The 17,879-nt window shown below is 52.4% G+C and overlaps 1 protein-coding gene across 2 annotated transcripts; it reads right to left on the bottom strand.

Moving 5' to 3' along the window:
• Window positions 1-617: 617 nt before the first annotated feature.
• KLHDC8A (kelch domain containing 8A) lies at window positions 618-16,571 on the bottom strand. Of its 2 annotated transcripts, XM_063177832.1 has the most exons (8): window positions 16,554-16,571; window positions 14,303-14,412; window positions 10,447-10,513; window positions 9,297-9,685; window positions 6,885-7,049; window positions 5,798-6,013; window positions 4,033-4,134; window positions 618-3,833 (listed from the first exon to the last, which is right to left on the bottom strand). In XM_063177832.1, the coding sequence occupies exons 4-8, from the start codon at window positions 9,670-9,672 to the stop codon at window positions 3,640-3,642; spliced, it is 1,053 nt and encodes a 350-aa protein (XP_063033902.1). In that variant the 5' UTR covers window positions 9,673-9,685; window positions 10,447-10,513; window positions 14,303-14,412; window positions 16,554-16,571; the 3' UTR covers window positions 618-3,639. The 2 variants fall into 2 exon arrangements, with proteins under 2 accessions (XP_063033902.1, XP_063033901.1); XM_063177831.1 differs by lacking the exon at window positions 16,554-16,571 and having other exon boundaries at window positions 10,389-10,513; window positions 14,303-14,598.
• Between the last annotated feature and the right edge of the window lie 1,308 nt (window positions 16,572-17,879).

Here is a 17,879-nt window from a genome sequence, read left to right as displayed (position 1 = left end):
ATCCCTCCATCCATCCCTCCATCCATCCATCCATCCATCCATCCATCCATCCATCCATCCATCCATCCATCCATCATCCGTCCATCCATCCATCCATCCATCCATCCATCCATCCATCCATCCATCCATCCATCCATCCCTCCATCCATCCATCCATCCATCCATCCATCCATCCATCCATCCATCCATGGATCCATCCATCCATCCATCCATCGATCCATCCATCATCCATCCATCCATCCATCCATCCATCCATCCATCCATCCATCCATCCATCGATCCATCCATCATCCATCCATCCATCCATCCCTCCATCCATCCATCCATCCATCCATCCATCATCCATCATCCATCCATCCATCCATCCATCCATCCATCCATCCATCCATCCATCCATCCATCCATCCTAATTTTCCCATTAAACCCCTCCAAGGCTCCCTTTACCACAAATCCACCCCCCAGGTGTCCCTGTCACCCTCCTGGGCACTGGGGGGATCACAGCACATGGAGCTACAGGAACCCCGAGGCATTTAGAGGAAAAAGAAAAAAAATTCCCCTCAAAAATAACCCCCAAAAACTCAGGAAAAAAAAAAAAACACAAAAAACCACCACAAAAAGCCCACAAAAAAATCTGGAGCTTTTATTTTCCAATCAGGAAGCCTCTGTCTCTCAGGATGGTGACTCCACATCCGCTCCGGCACCGGCAGATTCCCCAGGAATGGGAACAGCTGGGGGTGACCTCACTGCTGGTGGCCCCACAGGGCTGGGGACATCCCAGGGACGAGGATGGCAGTGACAGAATCACAGAATCACAGAAGTTCAAGACTGGAAGAGACCTATAAGATCATCAAGTCCAGCCCATGTTCTAACTGTTCAACTAGATCATGGCAGCAAGTGCCACATCCAGTCTTTTTTTGAGCTCCTCGAGGGATGATGACTCCACCACCTCACTGGGTAGATGATTCCAGTATGTGACCACTCTTTCTGTGAAATATTTCCTTCTTAATTCTAACTTGCATCTCCCTTGGCGCAGCTTGAGACTGGGTCCTCTTGTTCTGGCTGTTGTCACCCGGAGAAAGAGGCCGACCCCCAGCTCACCACAGCCACCCTTCAGGAAGTTGAAGTTGATCCCAGAGCTCAATTCCCAGCTCTCCAGAGCAGAATTCCCAGCTGCAGCTGGAGCAGCGCTCACACAACCCCACCTGGGGCTCCTTTTGGGAACTCCCACCACAAACTGACCCCAAAAAGAAGCACTGACCCCAAAAAGCAGCACGAACCCCAAAAATACTGTCCCCACCAGCCAGGGCCAGCCCAGCAGCGTGTCCTGGGCCCATGGCAAGGTGCAGGAATCGTTTCTGCTCCACCCCATCCTTTGGAAGCGGCTCCTTGAGGAAGTTTCCTGTTTGTGCTGACAGAGTCTGCTCGGGGACGATAAATGAGGATTTTTGGCAGCGGGGCCAGCTCAGCCCTCAGCCTCTGTGCTGGAGCAGCCACCGGGGCTGAAAATCCTCTCAGAACTCCGAGTGTGGGGAGTTCAGCCGAGGACACGGCCGGGATTTTTTTGTCGCTGGAAAACTCCAAATGCTCGGCTGGGTTGGGATAAATGAGGGCGCATGGAGGGTCCTGGGGACAGAGGGGCCAGCCCAGGGTTTCCTGCAGCCCCACAGGGCCAGGCTGGTGCCAAACCAAACATTTATCCAGGGAAAGGAGCTCTGGGACCCTCTCATCCCAAGGGATTCACAGCAGAGCTGCAGCAGGACCCAGCCCCGAGAGAATTCCTGGGTACCAGCATCAGGGACTCTTCAAACCTAAATGCAGCCCTGTCCCAGCTCCCGGACCCAAACCCAGCCCTGTCCCATCTCCTGCACCCAAATCTAGCCCTGTCCCAGCTCCTGGACGCAAACTCAGCCCTGTCCCAGCTCCTGGACCCAAACCCAGCCCTGTCCCAACTCCTGGACCCAAACTCAGCCCTGTCCCAGCTCCTGGACCCAAACCCAGCCCTGTCCCAGCTCCCGCACCCAAACCCAGCCCTGTCCCAACTCCTGGACCCAAACTCAGCCCTGTCCCAGCTCCTGGACCCAAACCCAGCCCTGTCCCAACTCCTGGACGCAAACTCAGCCCTGTCCCAGCTCCTGGACCCAAACCCAGCCCTGTCCCATCTCCTGGACCCAAATCCAGCCCTGTCCCAACTCTTGGACCCAAATCCAGCCCTGTCCCATCTCCTGGACCCAAACCCAGCCCTGTCCCATCTCCTGGACCCAAATCCAGCCCTGTCCCAGCTCCTGGACCCAAACCCAGCCCTGTCCCAGCTCCTGGACCCAAACCCAGCCCTATCCCAACTCCTGGACCCAAACCCAGCCCTGTCCCAGCTCCTGGACCCAAACCCAGCCCTGTCCCAGCTCCTGGACCCAAACCCAGCCCTGTCCCAGCTCCTGGACCCAAACCCAGCCCTATCCCAACTCCTGGACCCAAATCCAGCCCTGTCCCAACTTCTGGACCCAAACCCAGCCCTGTCCCAGCTCCCGCACCCAAATCCAGCCCTGTGCCAGCTCCTGCACCCAAATCCAGCCCTGTCCCAGCTCCTGGAAGGTGTTTGGGCTCCTCGGGGGTGTCTTTCCACAGGAATAAAATACTGGAGGAGACCCGCAGCATCCAAGTTATTTGTTGGGTCTTGCAGCACCTGGAATGGGATTTTAGAGCCGCCCTGGTCCAGCACCAGCCGGGCAGGGCAGCCCGGGACAGCGGGAGGTGCTGCTGCAGCCACAGCTCGGCCCAGGGATGCCATCTGCTGTTCACAGCTCTGGGGAGAGACCTGGGGCTCACCCGGCCCAAACGAAATCATCCCGAACGGCTGAGATCCTCAAGGATGCCATCTGCTGTTCGCAGCTCCGGGAGGAGCCCAAACCAAACCGCCCCAAACCCGCTGAAATCCTCAAACCCGCCCTGCAGGCACAGCCAGGAGCGCCCAACCCACCCGAACTGGGCTCGGGGCACATCTCTGGCACCCGGAGTGCCAAAAACAGGGATAGATTCCAATCGGGAGTCAGACAGGCACAGGGACCTGTCCAGGTGGGATTCTCATTCAGGTGTGTTCCAATCACGAATCAGACAGGCACAGGGACCTGTTCCAGGTGGGATCAGATCAGGAGTCAGAGAGGCACAGGGACCCGTTCCAGGTGGGATCCCCATTCAGGTGTGTTCCAATCAGGAGTCAGAGAGGCACAGGGACCTGTCCAAGGTGAGATCCCCCCTCAGGTGTGTTCCAATCAGGAGTCAGACAGGCACAGGGCCCTGTCCAAGGTGAGATGCCCCCAAAGATGTGCTCAGATCAGGAGTCAGACAGGCACAGGGCCCTGTTCCAGGTGTGTTTCTCCTCCAGGTGTGCTCAGATCAGGAGTCAGAGAGGCACAGGGCCCTGTTCCAGGTGGGATCCCCATTCAGGTAGATTCCAATCAGGAGTCAGAGAGGCACAGGGACCTGTCCAAGGTGAGATTCCCCCCTAAGATGTGCTCAGATCAGGAGTCAGACAGGCACAGGGCCCCATTCCAGGTGGGATCCCCATTCAGGTGTGTTCCAATCAGGAGTCAGACAGGCACAGGGCCCTGCTCCAGGTGTGTTTCTCCTCCAGATGTGCTCAGATCAGGAGTCAGACAGGCACAGGGCCTCCACGGCCGTGCTGAGCCCCTGGCTGACGCCCCCCACGGCCAGCAGGCAGTCCCTCAGCACGATGCTGGAGCAGGCGCAGCGCGGGGTGGGCATGGGGGGGAGGCTCTCCCACTTGTTCTTCTCGGGGTGGAAAGCCTCTGCCGACTCCAGCACGCTCGGCTGATTCCCTGGAAGCACAAAAGGAGGCGCTGGATGATCTGGGAAGCACCGCTGAGCTTCTCTTGGCTGCTCTGACCCCATCCCCTTACGGGGTTTGTTTTCCCTGCTCCCTCCCACCGGCCAGCATTGCGATTTCTCCTTTTTTGGGGGGGGGATGACAACAATCCTAACTCTTTTTTAAAGGGTTCCAGGGTCCCAGAGCCTCACCCAGGCCCCCAGCCACCACAACTCTGCCTCGCAGGTAGCCGGCCACGAAGTCTGCTCGCCTTTTCTTCAGGTAGCAGGAGCGCTCCATCTTCATCCAGCCACCTGGGAGGACAGGACACGCTGGGCTTGTGGGGTCACCCACTCCTGGGAAGGCACCCACCCCTCTGAGCCCTGCTTTGTGGAAGGGCAGTTTGGCTGCGTCACCTTGGGGTGATTGATAGAACCCCGTGGGATTGCTGGGTTTGGCCCCTGTTATCCCACTGTTGGATTTCCCATTGCACTCGGTAATCCTGACTGGGAATCATCCTCTAAGCTGAGCTCAAGGCAGCAGCAGATGGGAGCTCTGTGCTCTGCAAAGGTGGCAGAGCCCCAAACCCAGCCCTGTGTGCCCCAAACCCCAAACCCAGCCCTGTGTGCCCCAAACCCCAAACCCCAAACCCAGCCCTGTGTGCCCCAAACCCCAAACCCAGCCCTGTGTGACCCCAAACCCAGCCCTGTGTGCCCCAAACCCCAAACCCAGCCCTGTGTGACCCCAAACCCAGCCCTGTGTGCCCCAAACCCCAAACCCAGCCCTGTGTGCCCCAAACCCAGCCCTGTGTGCCCCAAACCCAGCCCTGTGTGACCCAAACCCCAAACCCAGCCCTGTGTGCCCCAAACCCCAAACCCAGCCCTGTGTGACCCCAAACCCAGCCCTGTGTGCCCCAAACCCAGCTCTGTGTGCCCCAAACCCAGCCCTGTGTGACCCCAAACCCAGCCCTGTGTGACCCCAAACCCAGCTCTGTGTGCCCCAAACCCAGCCCTGTGTGCCCCAAACCCCAAACCCAGCCTTTTGTGCCCCAAACCCCAAACCCAGCTCTGTGTGACCCCAAACCCAGCCCTGTGTGCCCAAACCCCAAACCCAAACCCAGCCTCATGTGCCCCAAACCCCAAACCCAGCCCTATGTGCCCCAAACCCAGCCTTGTGAGACCTCAAACCCAGCCCTGTGTGCCCAAACCCCAAACCCAGCTCTGTGTGTCCCCAAACCCAGCTCTGTGTGTCCCCAAACCCAGATCTGTGTCCCCAAACCTCAAACCCAGATCTGTGATCCCAAACCCATCCTTATGTGCCCCAAACCCCAAACTCAGCTCTGTGTGTCCCTAAACCCAGTCCTCTGTGACCACAAACCCCAAACCCAGCTCTGTGTGACCCCAAACCCCAAAACCAGCCTTGTGTCCCCAAACCCAGCCCTATGTGTCCCCAAAACCGGATCTGTGTCCTCAAACCCCAAAGCCAGCCCTAATGTGCCCCAAACCCAGCTCTGTATGTCCCCAAACCCAGTCCTGTGTGTCACCAAACCCAGCCCTGTGTGTCCCCAAACCCCAAACCCAGCCCAGTGTGTCCCCAAACCCAGTCCTGTGTGTCCCCAAACCCAGTCCTGTGTGTCCCCAAACCCAGCCCTGTATGTCCCCAAACCCAGCCCTGTGTGTCCCCAAACCCCAAACCCAGTTCTGTGTGTCACCAAACCCAGCCCTGTGTGTCCCCAAACCCCAAACCCGTCCCTGTAACCCCAAACCCAGTCCTGTGTGTCACCAAACCCATCCCTGTCTGTCCCCAAACCCATCCCTGTGTGTCCCCAAACCCATCCCTGTAACCCCAAACCCAGCCCTGTGTGTCCCCAAACCCCAAACCTATCCCTGTAACCCCAAACCCAGCCCTGTGTGTCCCCAAACCCATCCCTGTGTCCCCAAACCCCCCAGGAAGGTCCATGGCCGGTCCAGCTCCCACCTTGCTCCAGGTCAAAGACGTCCACAGTCCTCATGAACTTGGGCTGGCGGTAGAGCCGGCCCTGGCGCAGCCCCCCGAGGCTGAAGAGCTTCTCCTCGGTGGGCACGAAGCTGGAGAAGGCTCTCTTGGTGGGAATGTTGGGGAACCTGGTCCAGGAGCGCGTGTCTGTGTCGAAAACCTCGAAGGCGTTGACGGCGTACTTGGATTGCCTTCCCCCTGGGGAGGGAGTTGGAGAGGAGGGAATTGGAAAGGAGAGGGAATTGGAAAAGGGGAGGGAATTGAAATGGAGGGAATTGAAATGGAGAGGGAATTGGACAGGGAATTGGAAAGGAGGGATTTGGAAAAGAGGGAAATGAAATGGGGAGGCAGTTGGAGAGGAGGGAATTGGAAAGGAGAGGGAATTGGAAAGGAGGGAATTGGGAAAGGAGGGAATGGGAAAGGAGAGGGAGTTGGAATGGAGGGAATTGGAGAGGAGGGAATTGGGAGGAGAGGGAATTGAAATGGAGAGGGAGTTGGAAAAGAGGGAATTGAAGTGGAGAGGGGATTGGAAAAGAGGGAATTCTAAAGGAGGGAGATGAAATGGAGAGGGAATTGGAAAGGAGGGAATTGGAAAGGAGAGGGAATTGGAAAAGGGGAGGGAATTGAAATGGAGGGAATTGAAATGGAGCGGGAATTGGAAAGGAGAGGGAATGGGAAAGGAGAGGGAGTTGGAATGGAGGGAATTGGAGAGGAGGGAATTGGGAAGAGAGGGAATTGAAATGGAGAGGGAGTTGGAAAAGAGGGAATTGAAGTGGAGAGGGAATTGGAAAAGAGGGAATTGAAGTGGAGAGGGAATTGGAAAGGAGAGGGAGTTGGAATGGAGAGGGAAGTGGAAAGGAAAGGGAGTTGGAGGAAGAGAAAGGATGCAAAAGGAAGCAAAAGAAAAAAGTGAAGAAGGAAGAAAAAGGAAGGAAAAGGAAGGAAAAGGAAGGGAAAGGAAAGGGAAGAAGAAAGAAGAAAAAAGAAGAGAAAGGAAGGAAAAGGAAAGAGGAGAAAGAATGGAAAAGGAAGGAGAAGGAAGAGAGGAGGAGGCAGGGCTGCTCCTTACCCAGCACGTAGATCTTGGAGCCCCTCAGGATGGACGTGGCCGCGTAGCGGGGGGTGGGCATGGCAGCCAGGGACACCCAGATGTCCTTGAGCACATCATAGTGCTGCAGGAAGTTGTGGGGCCGCAGGTCCGAGCCCATCCCGCCCGCTGCGTACACCCTGTAGTCTGGACGGGGCAAAAAAACAAAAAAAAAAATCCCATGAAATTATTGGGATAATAAATTATTGTAGGAAAGCACCAGAAATCCATTCCCCCCTCTGCATACACCCGGTAATCTAGGTGGAAAACACTTGCCTTCGGCCACCACCGAGATGCTCAGAACTTTTTAGGTCTCCTGGCACAGAACTTTTTCAGGGTCTCCCCATCAGGAGAAGTGTTCCTCAATCTATTATTCTTGTACATCAAAACCTGCTTCCACCTCTATTCCACCCTCAGGCTCTCCATTCTGGAACCTTCCTGCCATCTCTGAAACTTCCTTGCCAAATTTTTCCCTCTTTGCCAACACTTCGGCCGCTGCAGAGACGCCCATGGCCGCCTCGCGGAGTGAGCTGCGCTGCAGGGAAACTTTCCACAATCTATTATTCTGTATCAAAACCTGCTTCCACCTCTTTTCTGCTCTTCACTTCTACATTCTGAGACCTTCCTGCCATCTGTGAAACTTCCCAAGCTTTCCGTGAGCTTTTTAGGCATCTTCCGATCAGGGCGATCCTCGGGGAAGCTTTCCACAATCTGTCATTCTTCCACATCCAAACCTGCTTCCACCTCTATTCCACCCTCGGCTTCTACATTCTGAAACCTTCCTGCCATCTGTGAAACTTCCTTGCCAAACTTCTCATCTTTGGAAAAGATGGAAAACACTTGCCTTTGGCCGCCACCGAGATGCCCATGGCCGCCTCGTGGAGCAAGATGAATTTTGGGGAATATTTCCATTATCTTATTATTTTTCCATATCAAAACCTGCTTCCACCTCTACTCCACTCTCAAGTTCTACATTCAGAGACCTTCCTGCCAGCTGTGAAACTTCCCAAACTTTCCCTGTTTCCCAACACTTGCCTTTGGCCGCCACCAAGATGCCCATGGCCACCTCATGGAAGAATTCCACGATCCATTTTTCTTCTATATCAAAACCTGCTTCCACCTTTTTTCTGCTCTTAACTTCTACATTCAGAGACCTTCCTTCCACCTGAAAAACTTCCCAAACTTTCCCTGTTTCCCAACACTTGCCTTTGGCCGCCACCGAGATGCCCATGGTCACCTCGCGGAGCGAGCTGCGCTTTGGGGAACCTTTCCACAATTCAGTCCAGTCTGAATTCATTCTTCTGTATCAAAACCTGCTTCCACCTCTGTTGCACCCTCTGGTTCTACATTCAGAGACCTTCCTGCCAGCTGTGAAACTTCCCAAACTTTCCCTGTTTCCCAACACTTGCCTTTGGCCGCCACCAAGATGCCCATGGCCACACCGCAGAGTGAGCTGCACTTCAGGGAAGATTTCCACAATCCACTATTCTATATCAAAACATTTTCCCACCTCTATTCCACCGTCAGTTTCTGCATTCAGAGACCTTCCTGCCAGCTGTGAAACTTCCCAAACTTTCCATGTTTCCCACACTTGCCTTTGGCCGCCACCGAGATGCCCACGGCCGCCTCATGGAGCGAGCTGCGCTTCAGGGAAGCTTTCCATAATCTATTATTCTTCTACATCAAAACATCTTCTACATCAATCCAGCTCTTTTCTGCTCCTAACTTCTACAGAGAACTTCCTTCCATCTGTGAAACTTCCTTGCCAAACTTTCCCATCTTTCCAACTTCCCCACACTTGCCTTTGGCCGCCACCGAGATGCCCATGGCCACACTGCAGAGTGAGCTGTGCTTCAGGGAAGATTTCCACAATCCACTATTCTATATCAAAACATTTTCCCACCTCTATTCCACCGTCAGTTTCTGCATTCAGAGACCTTCCTGCCATCTGTGAAACTTCCCAAACTTTCCCTGTTTCCCACACTTGCCTTTGGCCGCCACCGAGATGCCCATGGCCGCCTCATGGAGCGAGCTGCGCTTCAGGGAAGCTTTCCACAATCTGTTATTCTTCTACATCAAAACCTGCTTCCACCTCTTTTCTGCTCTCAACTTCTACAGAGAACTTCCTTCCATCTGTGAAACTTCCTTGCCAAACTTTCCCAAACTTTCCCTGTTTCCCACATTTGCCTTTGGCCGCCACCGAGATGCCCACGGCCGCCTCATGGAGCGAGTTGCGCTTCAGGGAAGCTTTCCACAATCTATTATTCTTCTACATCAAAACATCTTCTACATCAATCCAGCTCTTTTCCGCTCCTAACTTCTACAGAGAACTTCCTTCCATCTGTGAAACTTCCTTGCCAAACTTTCCCATCTTTCCAACTTCCCCACACTTGCCTTTGGCCGCCACCGAGATGCCCATGGCCGCCTCGCGGAGCGAGCTGCGCTTCCTCCAGCGCCCCTCGTCCGTGTTGTACATCTCCACCACCTTCAGCGGCAGCTGGTTGGCGCCCACGCCGCCGATCACCATGATCCTCTTGCCCAGCACGGTGACGGCCACGCCGGCCCTGGCCGTGGGCATGGCGGGCAGCGCTGCCCACTGGTCGGCCTCGGGCGAGTAGACCTCGAAGGAGTCCACGGCGACGCCGTTGTCGTCGCAGCCGCCCACGGCGAACACCTGCCCGCCCGCCTCCACCAGCGTGGAGTAAACCCTGCGGCTGGGCAGCGGCGCCAGGGACTTCCACTGGAAGTCCTTGGTGCTGGGCAGCTCCATGGTGGGGTTGGTGCTGGGAAAAAAAAAAGAGAATTCTGGAATTGTTGAGGGTGGAGAAGTTCGCCAGGGTCGGCCAAGTTGTGCCACTGAGTGCCACATCCAGGAATTCCTTGGACACCCCCAAACCCCCCTGGGCAGCCCCTTCCAGCCCTTTCCATGAGGAAATTCCTGCTCATGTCCAACCTGAGCCTCCCCAGCCCAGCCTGAGGCCGTTCCCTCTCCTCCTGTCCCTGTTCCCTGGGATAAGATCCCAAATCCCCCCCGGCTGTGCCCTCCTGGCAGGAGTTGTGCAGAGCCAGAAATTCCCCCTGAGCCTCCTTTGCTCCAGGCTGAGCCCCTGCCCAGCTCCCTCAGGACTCTCCAAACCTTTCCCAGGTACCTCAGGACTCTCCAAACCCATTCCAGGACTCTCCAAACCCTTCCCCAGCTCCCTCAGGACTCTCCACCTCCTTCCCAGATCCTTCAGGACTCTCCAAACCCTTTCAAGGTTTCTCCAAACCCTTCCCAGCTCCCTCAGGACTCTCCAAATCCATCCCCATCTCCATTCCCTTCCCTGGTCTCGCTCCAGCCCCAAAATGTTCCTCCTGAACTGAGGGGAAAATCCCAGAGTGCAAACCTCGCTTTGCCAGGAGCAGAGCAGGACCAGAGCTGCCCTGCTGCCACTGCCACCCGTCCCCTGTGCCACCCCAGCCCTGGAACACCTGTCCCTGTGCCACCTGTCCCCTGTGCCACCCCCAGAGCGCCACTGTCGCCTGTCCCCTGTGTCACCGCCACCTTTCAGCGCCTCTCCATCAATCCCGCGGCTCCGGAGCCGCCTCAGCAGCTCGCGCAGAGACCGAGCCTAAAAATAAAACAAAACAGAAAGAGGTGAGAAAACAAAAACCAAAAAAACAAAGAAAAAAAAAAAAAAAAACAAACCCACACGCACACAAAAAAAGGGAAAAAACAAAACCCAAGCCGGGCGAGAAGGTTGGAGTCGGTTCGTTCTGCTGCTTCCCCATCCCCAGGTGACTCCAAACCAGGCTCTGCTCCTTCCATCCCCGTTTTCCTGCCAGCTGGGGAGCTTTTCCTGCTCTCACCCACCGGATTCCTCCTCCTGACCTTCCTCTCATCCCCACCCTGAGGAATGCGAACCCCGGCTCTGCAATCCCGGTGACAGAGGGCTGGGAACGCGTGGTCATTGCTCCATCTCCTCTCTCCTTCATTAAGCGCCATGCAGATGAGCTTAATTAGCGAGAGAGGGCGAAGAGAGAGGGACAAGGAAGGAAAATCCATCCCACCCAACCCCGAGCCTCCATAAAATCTGATTAATCTGAGCAGGGCTGTTTGCTTTTATTATTATTTATCATCCCAAATAAATGCTCAGGAGGGCACCAAACATCATTTATTGCACGAGGAATAAATAAATAAATGGAGAAATCTTGCTTGGCTATGAGGAATTAATAAATAAACGGAGAAATCCTGCTTGGGTATGAAGAATTAATAAATAAACGGAGAAATCTTGCTTGGGTATGAGGAATTAATAAATAAACGGAGAAATCCTACTTGGGTATGAGGAATTAATAAATAAACGGAGAAATCTTGCTTGGGTATGAGGAATTAATAAATAAACGGAGAAATCTTGCTTGGGCATGAGGAATTAATAAATAAATGGAGAAATCCTGCTTGGGTATGAGGAATTAATAAATAAACAGAGAAATCCTGCTTGGGTATGAGGAATTAATAAATAAACAGAGAAATCCTGCTTGGGCATGAGGAATTAATAAATAAATGGAGAAATCCTGCTTGGGTATGAGGAATTAATAAATAAACGGAGAAATCTTGCTTGGGCATGAGGAATTAATAAATAAATGGAGAAATCCTGCTTGGGTATGAGGAATTAATAAATAAACGGAGAAATCTTGCTTGGGCTGCCACCCTCCAGCAGCAGGACCTGCCGTGGGCCCATCCACAATTCCTGGGCCAGTTCCTGGAAATTCCTGGCTCCAGAGGGACAAAGGGACGCAAAGCCACGATAAAAGGCAGCAGCAGCACATCAAAGCTCTCAGAATCCGAGGAAAAAGCAGCGAGCATCAGCCCAGGCTGCTCTGCCCTCCCTGAGCAGCATCCCCAGGATTTGTGCCCGAGGGTTCTGCCCCCGTTGGATGATTGATTTCCTGATTTCCTTTCCAGGTGAATTTTCATGGATAAATTCACCCCGGGCTGGCTAATTAGCAAAGCAGAGCCAGCTCCTGTTCTCAGGGGCTCGATGGAATTGTGTCCGAGGAATTTCAGCTCCTGCTTCCAGGAGCTCGATGGATTTGCGTCCAGGCATTCCTGACCTCTATTCCTTCAAATCCAAACTGCTGAGACACAACCAGCGGCGGCCCAGTTCCTGCCAGCAGCAGAAAATGCCTGGGCAAGGCAATTTCTTCATCCAAATTTCTCCATCCCACAAGGAGCTCACAGGAGCAGGATTTTAGATCTTTTGGAGCCGATTCCCAAAATTTCTTTCCCTGCATCCCACAAGGAGCTCACAGGAGCAGGATTTTGGATCCTTTGGAGCCAATTCCCAAAATTTCATTCCCTGCATCCCTCAAGGAACTCACAGGAGTGGGATTTTGGATCCTTTGGAGCTGATTCCCAAAATTTTGCTCCTGAATCCCACAAGGAGCTCAGAGGAGTGGGATTTCGGATCCTTTGGAGCCAATTCCCAAAATTTCTTTCCCTGCATCCGTCAAGGAGGTCACAGGAGCAGGATTTCGGATCCTTTGGAGTCAATTCCCAAAATTTTGCTCCCTGAATCCCTCAAGGACCTCACAGGAGCGGAATTTTGGATCCTTTGGAACCAATTCCCAAAATTTCATTCCCTGCATCCCTCAAGGGGCTCGGAGGAATGGGATTTCGGATCCTTTGGAACCAATTCCCACAATTTTGCTCCCTGCATCCCTCAAGGAGCTCACAGGAGTGGGATTTCAGATCCTTTGGACCCAATTCCCAAAATTTTGCTCCCTGCATCCTACAAGGAGCTCACAGGAGTGGGATTTCGGATCCTTTGGAGCCAATACCCAAAATTTTGCTCCCTGCATCCTACAAGGAGCTCGGAGGGGCAGAATTTAGCATCCTTTGGAGCTGATTCCCAAAATTTCTTTCCCTGAATCCCACAAGGAGCTCACAGGAGTGGGATTTTGGATCCTTTGGAGCCAATTCCCAAGATTTCTTTCCCTGCATCTTACAAGGAGCTCACAGGAGTGGGATTTCGGATCCTTTGGACCCAATTCCCAAAATTTCATTCCCTGCATCCCTCAAGGAGCTCAGAGGAGCAGGATTTCGGATCCTTTGGACCCAATTCCCACAATTTTGCTCCCTGCAGCTCAGGGATCAGCCGGGAGTCCTGGCAACGAAAGGAACAGCCCCGGCAGCTGGGAATGAAAGGAACAGGCTCGGAATTATCAGCCGGGGATTCCTGACCCCCCCCGTCCCCGCCTCAGCTCCCTCGCCATAGTAACAACCACCCGGAACACCACCACAACAACAACAACAACAACAACAAAACCTCACCGCTTCCCCGCCTCTGCCTGGGAAAAAAAAAACGGCAAAAAGAGAGAGAAAATATCGGGATGGGAAGGGATTTGATGGTGTGGGGCTCTGAGCTGTGTTGTACCCCCCATCCCGAGCATCCTTTGGGGCTGGTTTCCCCCCTTCCCCCATCGTCTCCAGGCTCCTCCTGGCAGCTGCGATCTCCTGATGGGAGGGACGAGGGGTGAGGAAGGAAATATTCCCGTCAGGAATCCAATATTTCCCGACACACCGCCGTCAGGGGTGTCACGGCTCCGGGACGGGGGGCAAAACCTGCTTTGTTTTTTTTTGAAAGAGCTCAAATCGTCCTTTTTTTAAAATTCTGAGTGGGGTGAAAAAAATCAGCAGGGCAAGGTGAGGTTTGCTCGTGTCGTAGTTGAGCTCGGGAGTTTGAATTTAATATGAATAATTTAATTCAAATAATTTAATTCGAATAATTTAATACAAATAATTTAATTCAAATAATTTAATTTAAATAATTTGATTTCATTTAACTCAAGAGCAAGGACCCACCTGCAAGGGCAAAGGGTTTTCCCCTCCCCACCCAGCTCCCACCAGGATCCTAAATCCCCTTTCTTGTCCCCAAAATCTCCCTCTGCCCCAGCAGCACAGGGCAAACACAAAAAGGCTTTTCCAAGCCCTCGCGTTGTGTTTTCAGAGCTCTTTTTTCTCTTTATTTCGGCTGCAGAGGGAACGGGAAGAGCTCGGGCCAGATCACAGCTGGGAGAGGTCACAGCGACCCCATCCCTGCCGGGCCTGCTCTGGGAGCAAGGCTGGAAAAATGGGATCGGGGATGCTGGGAGGAGAAAAGCTGAAAATTTGGGATTTCGAGGAGAAAAAAAAGTAGGGGAAAACCAACATTTTCCCACAAAGAGTAAGGAAAAAAAAAAAATTATCGTTCCCCACCCAATTTTTGGAAGGGAAACACAAACTCCAAGCTTTGTTTGTGGCTGTTCCTGAAAAGCCTGGGAGGACAACAGGATCCCGAAGCATCCCCCTCCCAAACGAGCTCCAGGGAGGAATTCCCTCCCCTCCCTCCTTCCTTTCCCCGGGATTTCTCGGGAATACTCACAGCTCATGGCTGGAAATGCTCCGGATTCTCCCAAACCCTCCGAGCATCCCCTTCCTCCCACTCCCCGCCGGGCTGCAAGCGGCGCCGGGAGCAGCCAGGGCTGGGATTTACTGCGTGGGAAGAGAAAAGGGGAGAGGAAAAAAAATTAAATAAATAAAAAATTGAAATAAATCCGCGTAAATCCAGCGGCGCTGCTGTTCCCCCTGTGGAAGATGTAGGACACTGAGGGCGGGGAGGGTTTCCCCAGCTGGGCTCCTCCTCGGGGCTGTGCGTGCGAATTCCCGGCGTTCCCGATCCGTCCCTGAGCCTTTTATGGCTCCCCACGCTCGCACAGGATGTTCTGGAACGGCCGCGCTGCCCGCCCCAAAAAGGCACCGCAGGAATTGCCCGGAAATTTTGACAAAAAAAAAAAAAAAATCGGGAAAGCCGGAGCTGAGAGGAGAAAGAGGCGTCTGGGGAGGGATGGGAGGATCCACGAGGGAAGAGCCCATCCCGTGGATGTCGCCCAAAAATGGGGGAAATGGGCGCGGCGAGGGTGGCTTGGGGTGGTGGAACCCCAAAATTCTGTTCCTGTGTCCCACAGGGAGCTCGGAGGAGCGGGATGTTGGAGCCTCTGAAACCAATTCCCAAAATTCTGCTCCCTGTAGCCCATAAGCTTGGAGGAACAGGATGTTGGAGCCTCTGGAGCTGATTCCCCAAAATTCTGCTCCCCACATCCCCCAAACTTGGAGGAGCGAGATGTTGCAGCCTGTGGAGCCCCAAAATTCTGATCCTGCGTCCCACAGGGAGCTCGGAGGAGCGGGATGTTGGAGCCTCTGAAACCAATTCCCAAAATTCTGCTCCCTGCATCCCATAAGCTTGGAGGAACAGGATGTTGGAGCTTCTGGAGCTGATTCCCCAAAATTCTGCTCCCCACATCCCACAAACTCAGAGGTGCGGGATATTGGAGCCCTCGGAGTAGATTCCCAAAATTCTGCTCCTGCATCCCACAGGGAGCTCAGAGGACTGGGATGTTGGAGCCTTTGGGGCCAATTCCCAAAATTCTGCTCCCTGTATGCCATAAGCTTGGAGGAACAGGATGTTGGAGCCTCTGGAGCTGATTCCCAAAATTCTGCTCCCCACATCCCCCAAACTTGGAGGAGTGGGATGTTGGAGCCTGTGGATTCCCAAAATTCTGCTCCCCACATCCCACAAACTCAGAGGAGCGGGATATTGGAGCCCTTGGAGCAGATTCCCAAAATTCTGCTCCTGCATCCCACAAGAAGCTCACAGGAGTGAGATTTTCGACCCTTTGGAGCTGATTCCCAAAGGAGCTTGGAGGAATGGGATATTAGAGCCTTTGGGGCCAATTCCCAAAATTCTGCTCCCTGTATCCCATAAGATTGGAGGAACAGGATGTTGGAGCCCTTGGAGCCAATTCCCAAAATTCTTCTCCCACAAGGAGCTCACAGGAGCAGGATATTGGAGCCCTTGGAGTAGATTCCCAAAATTCTGCTCCTGCATCCCACAAGAAGCTCACAGGAGTGGGATTTTGGACCCTTTGGAGCCAATTCCCAAAATTTCTTCCCTGAATCCTACAAGGAGCTTGGAGGAAAAGGATGCCGGAGTCTTCGGGGCCAATTCCCAAAATTTCCCCCCCACATCCCACAAGGAACTTGGAGGAGCAGGATACTGGAACCTGTGGAGCCGATGCCCAAAATTCTGCTCCTGCATCCCACAAACTCAGACTGAGATGTTGGAGCCTGTGGATTCCCAAAATTCTGCTCCTTCATCCCAAAAGGAGCTCAGAGGAGCAAGATTTCGGATCCTTTGGAGCTGATTCCCAAAATTCTGCTCCCAAATCCCACAAGGAGCCCACAGGAGCAGAATTTCTTTGGAGCCCATTCCCATCCTGCCACCCATCCCAGGATTTTTCTTCCCTGACCTGCTTCTATCCAAAGCTGTTAAAATCATCTTTTTCTCCTCAAAGTGCTGTGGAATAACTTTGTGGAAAAATCCTTCAAGGATTTTTTTTTTTTATTTTTTGGTGGTGCCTCAAAAAAAGCAGATTTTTGTTTACCTCACCCCGCTTGGGAATGATAAAGGAAGTGTTGATGTTAAAGTGAAAAATAAATGATTAACAGTCCTGAAAATCGATAAAATCCCCGCAATTCCACATCTGTTTCCATGGGAACAGCAGGAGAGGGGCAGGAATTCCTGCAGATGACACCAGGGAGGTTTTAATTCCCGAATTTAATTCCCTTTTCCTCACCTGTGGCACCTCAGGCTGAGCCAATTCCATCCCAAAATCATTCCTGGGATGGGAAATGGGGAAAGAGCTGAAGGAGGATGAAAAATGGGGAGAAAATGGGAAAAATCAGCTGTGGAAATGGAGAAAAAAGAGGTTTGGGTTTTTTTTAATTGAAGAAATAATAGTAATAATAGTAGTAGTAGCAATAATAATAATAATAACAATAATAATAATAATAACAACAATAATAATTATCATTATTATTATTGAAACAATAATGACATTTCAAATAATAAATTAATTAATTTAAAAACAATAGTTTTAATACCAATCTAAAATAATATATTATATATAATTTTAATAATAGTTTTTAAAAAATGCTGTGGGTAAAGAGGGAAAACGTGGAGTTTTTTGTAGATAAAAAAGGAAAACAGGGATTTTCAAAAGCAGGGATTTTCAGGGAAAACAAAGAAATGCAGGGGGTGGGAGATCCCTAATTTTTCCCAGAGATTTTTCAAGCGGACAGTTAATTAAGGAGTTAATTAAGGAAATTTTCAGTGCAGGGAGTGCCTTAATCAGTGCAGACAGGAGCCCAGAACTCTGGGATTTCTCCATCAGATTTTCACCCGTGGGGAGAAATCCACCAGCTGTGCCCGCCCGAGTGACAAATGCGGGGAGACAGCGTTCCAGGCAGGCAGGAACTGGGAAAATATGGGGAAAAAAGAGATAAAACACCCAAAAAAACATTCAAAAACCATCACCAAAACCACCCCCAAAACTACCTCAAAACTATCCCATAAAGCACCCCAAAATCATGCCAAAAACTATCCCAAAACCCACCCCAAAATAATGCCAAAAACTATCCCAAAAACTCATCCAAAACCATCCTAAAACCCTTCCAAAACCATCCCAAACACCATCCCAAAACCACCCCAAAACCCATCCCAAAAACTCATCCAAAACCACCCCAAAAACATCCCCAAAACCACCCCAAACACCACACAAAAACCACCCCAAAACCATCCCAAAAACCGTCCCAAAACCATCTCAAAACCCGTCCCCAACACTCATCCAAAACCACTGCAAAACCATCCCAAAAAACCACCCCAAAAACCACCCCAAACACCACACAAAACCACCCCAAAACCATCCCAAAACCATCTCAAAACCCACCCCAAAACTCATCCAAAACCATCCCAAACACCATCCCAAAATCATCCCAAACCCCGTCCCTAAACCCACCCCAAACACCACCAGAGCTCTTTCACCCATCTCTGTGAAATCTTAGAAAATCCCATAAAATCTGATTTTTACATTGATTTTCCCCCCAGCTGCTCCTGGCCCTGA

The sequence above is a fragment of the Melospiza melodia genome, chromosome 28 (genome assembly GCF_035770615.1).
Source record: "Melospiza melodia melodia isolate bMelMel2 chromosome 28, bMelMel2.pri, whole genome shotgun sequence".
In the NCBI taxonomy this organism is placed as follows: domain Eukaryota; kingdom Metazoa; phylum Chordata; class Aves; order Passeriformes; family Passerellidae; genus Melospiza; species Melospiza melodia.
Note: the sequence above shows the minus strand (reverse complement) of the source record. Positions and strands in the feature narration are given on the sequence as shown.